We start from the raw sequence: 6,293 nt of genomic DNA on the forward strand, positions 1-6,293 counted from the left end.
TTCTTTGTCATTATTTTGGTAAAATAGGTCATATTATAGCCCATTATTATGCTAAGAAGGATGATATTTGTAGTGGTAAATTATAGCAAGGAAACTATACATCGTCTTCATAATAGAATGAAGACAAAAATAAGTGCCTGTTTGTTATGCAACATATGATGAATGCTGTTACAAGAAAGAGGACATGTGATGATGCATGATATGTCGATTCAGCTGCATCTAATCATATGACCAGAATTATTGAATAGTTTGGAGAGATGCAGGACTTACAAAATTCGGGTTATATGCATATGGGTGATGATTCATGCCACCCAATTTCACACATTGAAAAGGTTCCCCTATCCATGCATGATGGCCAAACAAAGAGTCTGACAGATGTATTACATGTGCCATCAATCACAATGAATTTAGTGTATGTTGAACAAATGGTAGAAGAGCAAGGGTTATTAGTTTGATTTAATACAAAAGGTTGGTTTTTGTAGAAGACTTTAATGATAAATGTAGGTTGGTCACAAAATAAAGTAGATTGGTCGTATGTTCACTTTAGATATGTTGGAATTCCTACAATGAATGCTGCTATGTATACTAAAGAAAAATGAGTGGATTTACACATTAAAATATGGCATAAATATATTGGATATGCAAATGTGCAAAGGTTGAAATTAATACAGTCCAAAGGATTGGTTACATGGTTTCTTTCTTTTAGAGTTGCAGAATTTTATAAAGTGTATGAAGCATGCTAGTTTGGTAAGAAATCAAGACAACCCTTTTTGCATGAAAGACATGTGAGCAAAAATATACTTGATGTTGTGTATATAGATGTTTGGGGACCTACATAGAACTTATCTGTTGGTGGCAGCAAATACTTTGTCACATTTATTGATGATTGTTCAAGGAAGCTATGGGTATACTCTATGAAGGAAAAGAATGATGTATATGAGCACTTCAAATCTTTCAAAGTGGCTATTGAAATAGAAACATACTTGAAAGTTAATTGCTTGAGATCAAATGGAGGGGAAGAGTACCTCTCTAATGAGTTTAGTGGGTTTTTGAGGTCTCGTGGGATAAAGAGATAGTTTACTTGCAGGTATATCCCACAACAAAATGGGATTGTAGAAAGAAAAAAATAGGCACATTGTAGAAGTTGCACATGCATTGATTGTTGAAAAGAATATACCAAAACATTTTTAGTATGAAGTTGTTCATATTGCTATCTATATTATGAACATCTCTCTCTCTCCATCTCCATCTTCCTCTCCCTCTCTCATTTCCTCTCCCTCCCTCTCCCTCTTCCTCTCCCTCTCCCTCTCCCTCTCCCTCTCCCTCTCTTTCTCTCTCATTTCCTCTCCCTCTCTCAATACACATATTTTATACAAAAATCAAGTAAAAGAGAGAGAGAAATCTCCCTCTCCCTCTCTCATTTTCTCTCCCTCCCCCTCTCCCTCTCCCTCTCCCTCTCTTTCTCTCTCCCTCCCTCTTCCATTTCCTCCCTATCCCTCCCCCTCTCTCATTTCCTCTCCCTCCCTCTCCCTCTCCCTCTCTTTCTCTCTCATTTCCTCTCTCTCTCTCTCTCAATATACACAAATTATACAAAAAACAAGTAAGAGAGAGCGAGAGAAAATACAAAAGCAAAGCAAGAATGGACAATACACTCATCATAAAGACTTGAATAAGGGTTTGAGGGCTCCTCTTCGCGACGGCGGCTCCTCTTCGCCCTCTGTACACCTACTCCTCTTCTTCGCGAACGGCCGTGGTGGTAGCAGTGGCAGTGAGAAGCTTTCTTTCTCTCTTTCTCTCCCTCTCAGCAAGATGGTCACTCTCCCTCTCACTCTCTGTTTTGTGAATGCACGAAAAATGACGCGCTCGGGTTTCGGCCCTCGTTTTTTTGCTCTGGGTACCGTCACTATTTGCATTGCTATTTGCGTCGCTATTAGCGACCCTAATAGTGACCCTAATAGCGATGCAAATAGCGATGCCGCTATTTATCGTCACTAACGCCCGTCGCTATAGGTTCATATCCTTGTAGTGTAAAGGGTATTTTATTTAGTAGAAATTATACGATTATTACAAAAGGAGGCTTTTAGTTACATTTAAAAAAAATCGTAAGTTTAGTAAATAGCCCCTTTTACTTTACTAAACTTACAACACATGCTCTAGGATATAGATAATTTCTTATAGGTGTACCTCCTCATGAGTGGGCCACCTTTGAAGAGAAGTCCAATGGCTAACCCATCATAAAGTGCAGGTACAACATCATTGCCAGGTACAAGGAGGAATCAATGTTGTGGAAAGGTTTTCCAAATACATGAGTGCTATACACTCAATGTTATCCTTGATGGCCTCATGGAGGTACTTGGCCACTGTCTAAATTAAGATATGTTGAAAGGATATTAAGATATTTGTATGTTTAGTAAAGTAAAAGGATATTAAGATGTTTGTATGTAGAAATTATCTATATAGCATGTGTTGAAAGGATATTAAGATATATCCTTTCAACACATGCTATATAGATAATTTCTTATAGGCGTACCCCCTCATGAGTGGGCCTCCTTTGAAGAGAATTCCAATGGCTAACCCATCATAAAGTGCACGTACAATATCATTGCTAGGTACAAGGGGGAATCAATGTTGTGGAAAGGTTTTCCAAATACATGAGTGCTATACACTCAATGTTATCCTTGATGACCTAATGGAGTTACTTGGCCACTGTCTATTGGCCCTTCTTTATCTCTACATTTGAGTATGACCAAATTGACTTACAATGTCAGCAAACATAGCCTTGTTCACTTCTATCCACTACATGCATGTTAGATTAGCCCAATGCAACTTTCAAAGTGCTTGCATACTGCCTTTTAGGAAAGCTTATTTTGAGCCCTTTCTTCATTGCCTTGGCACTTGTCCCTCACTTGTTGGTGGTTCGAGCTCTTTGCCATGTTCTATCACTAAGAGTGGATGGCTTAGAGTGGTATTTGGAATGAGGATTGCCTTGATTGGAGGTCGGTGTAAGAAATCAAACTATAATGGAATCTAAATGCAAATGTGTTTCTATGAGTCGGTGAATATTAGAGAAGTAGGAATCATGGCCTTCACGCTATATCACGAGGAATATGTCACCATTTTCTAGCCTCCATCCAAAAGGGGGCAAGTTGTTAGTTGATTAGCAAATGATTTTTTTGAGAAGAATGGAAGATATATTTTAAAAATGTAAAACTACTTGAAAATTCTACTACCTTTGCACCAAATCAAAGACTTGGAAGCAGAGAGTGAGAAGGGTCTGGCCCAATGCCACCTAGGGACTTAACTTGATGCTTTGGAGACTCATGAATCACTTTGCCATAAGAGAAAGACTTAGAAAGTAAAGGAGTGCCCCTAGCATTTGTAGATTGTGTAAGAGACATGTAGAGACCATGAAACGCTTTACTCTAGGACTACCTGTAAGTTCAAGGGCTATTCAATGAGCTAAAAAACTAGGTTGCAACACCTAGCTTCCATGGTGCTATCTTAGCCAAAATAGTTCTCTTTGGGAAATTTGGAAAATTTAATGAAGACTCGATGCAAATTTGGCATGTAGTACATGAAGACTACAACAATACAGTGTTCACAAAAAACCAAGGTTTAATGTAAAGTGAATTGTAAAATTTTTAAAATAACCTTTAAAAATTTGAGTTAGAGGTTTTTGTATCTTCTACGAAAAATGTTTTTCGTGAACACTTCAACAATATGCTTCATTTGAAGACATAGAAATAGTAAATGCTTTGATAGGTTGCAATTTTGGTCCTTGGTGGACAAGCAAGCATGTAAGTTTGAAATTTTAATGGCCTTGAAAGGGCTTGGCAAGTTTGGCTCGATGCATAGGGCAACTCATAGAGCCTTGAACAAGATAGCTAAGATTTTATCTAAGGCGGGTCCCAACCATAGTGTGGTTGATGTACATAATTTTAACCTTTATTAGTTGATATGTTACCACATTATAAAATAAAGTGTTTGCGTAAGGGCATATGGCTAAAGAAAAGAGAGACTGTGTACGTGTGCGAAAAAAAAACAACGTATATAGGCACGTAGGTGGTCTATGCGTTATGTGTTTGTAATTAGATTAATGAATGTTTAAGTAGTATTATGTCCATTATCTCGATTCCTGAATCTGTTGGGTTACGTCATCATTGACGCAGTCGCACGCGTAGATAAATTAGCGTGAATGAAATCCATCCGTTCAAAGGTGCCATGATGCAGTCTCTGTGAGCGAGGGGAGGGCTGCCTTTATGCCGAGGCCATGGATTAGAGAGAGAGAGAGGATAACGCGAGAGAGAGAGATGAGAGAGAGAGAGAGAGAGAGAGAGAGAGAGAGTAGTAGCCTGTAGGCTGTAGGATATTGAGGCGCGCTTTTAGCATGTAAGAAAAAGCAAGCGTACGAGAAATTATAATTTCCGCGACGGATGTTATTTTGAGAGAGCCTCCAGAGAACAGGGCCAGAGACAGGGAGAGAAAGCGCCCCCGAGAGATCAGAGCAGCTCGCAGTGGCATCAAGAGATTGATGGGTCGACCGTGAGAGAGAGAGAGAGAGAGAGAGAGAGTGTGTGTGTGTGTGTGTGTGCGTGTGTGCGAGTATGTGTGTGTATAGTGTATATGTGCAATAGTGTGTGACACTGTTGTCTAGTGATCGACACGACGATACAATAATTAGGGATGGGGAGGAAGAAGCTGGCGGTGACGGTGCTGCGGGAGAAGGAGCAGGAGAGGAAGGAGACGTTCTCCAAGCGGTGCAAGGGCCTCTTCAAGAAGGCCCATGAGCTCTCGGTACTCTGCGGCTGCGAGGTGATGCTGGCCGTCCTCCCGGGCTCCCCCGACGACCCCCGCATCTACGAGCTCCACCGCCGCAGCAGCCGCCGCCTCCTTGCCAATCCTCCCCCTGACCCTAGCCCCTTTTACCACCCCTACCACCGCACCTCCTCCCACCGTCGCCCCCACCACCTCCATGCCTACCTCCATCACTACTACCGCCACCGCCCCTTCTTCCCCTCCGCCTGCCTGCCCTCCAGCCCCGGCACCGGGCCTGCCGCCTCGGGCTCCTCCGCAACCTCCTGCTCCTCTTCCTCTGCCTCCTCAGCTCCCGTCTCTTCCTCGACCGGTAAAAAGATCATGATCTATAACCCTGTTTCCATGAAGATGGAGTTCAGTGGACGAGAGGTCTTCGAGCCGCCACTACCCGTATCTACCTACAATCCTTTCCTGTCGAACCCGACCGGATCTTACGCAGGCGAGAACGTGAGTTGTAATTACTCGTGCCTCAGTGACAATTACTCATACCAACTGCAGCACGATTTCCAAGACGCTCGTTTAGACTGCATCAATTTCCAAGCGGCTCCTCCCGACATTAATTCGAAGCAGGAGGCCGCCGTGGCCGATGAAGAGCTCAGCCGCAGCTGCTTCAATGTAGCAGCTCGGAGCCCGCCGCTGCTGGTGCAGGCGTCCATGATGATGAATATAGCAAGTATTAACGAGGACAAGGCAACCCTGACGGAGAGTAATTACATGAATATGAAGGACCAGGACTACTGCGGCTGCGTGGACTGCGCCAAGGGGAACAGCGTCAACCCAAGCGATCAGGAGCTTCTCGACGATCCCATCCCTCTGTCCGTCTTCGCCGACCACGTCAACAATATGATAAAGGATGACTTCGACTACGTCGACTCCGGCTACGACTGCAATATCTTCATGCAACAGCAGCAGCACCACCACCACCAACCGCCAGCGCCTCCATCTTTCAGAGGTACATGCATCACCTATTCACACACACTCTCTCTCGCTCTTTGGTTAACTTCCTGCAATCACTGCAGTTAGGTTGAGAAAAGCAGAAAAGAAAAGCACAATCATGCATACACTGTTCTATTTCCTGCATTCACTCAAAAAGCTAAACGCGACCTAGCCGTAGTTAAGTTACCAACCCCTACTAAGTTGATAAAGCGCGTCCTACGGCTGGATACCTCAATATAAACTTCAGAAGTGCGTCTTGTCTAAACGCGGGCAGATACGTAATATAGCTATTAATAATTACGTTACAAAGTTCAGGGATATATGCTAGTCAAGCTTACTAACTATTTCGGCTAAATCTCTTCCATCCAATTTATCCAACATACAAGATATACGCCAAAATCATTTAGTATACAGAGGATACTGCAACCATTTAGCTTTGTATATAGCTGAATTCCAATAGACTTCCATATTGCTATCTTTGAAGATCCTATTCACTCTAGCTTCCTAGATAGTTTGCAAAATTGGGATATGAATGTTACGAA

General features: G+C 42.4%; 1 protein-coding gene across 1 annotated transcript; it reads left to right on the forward strand.

Moving 5' to 3' along the window:
- Window positions 1-4,570: 4,570 nt before the first annotated feature.
- Window positions 4,571-6,033, forward strand: LOC148041667 (uncharacterized). Its single transcript, XM_087694944.1, has 2 exons — window positions 4,571-5,767; window positions 6,026-6,033. Exons 1-2 carry the CDS (start codon window positions 4,684-4,686, stop codon window positions 6,031-6,033), a joined length of 1,092 nt encoding a protein of 363 aa, XP_087551070.1. The 5' UTR covers window positions 4,571-4,683.
- Window positions 6,034-6,293: the final 260 nt, after the last annotated feature.

The sequence above is a fragment of the Lygodium microphyllum genome, chromosome 1 (assembly GCF_053477565.2).
Source record: "Lygodium microphyllum isolate KBCC chromosome 1, Lygodium_microphyllum_v1.1.10, whole genome shotgun sequence".
NCBI classification, from domain to species: domain Eukaryota; kingdom Viridiplantae; phylum Streptophyta; class Polypodiopsida; order Schizaeales; family Lygodiaceae; genus Lygodium; species Lygodium microphyllum.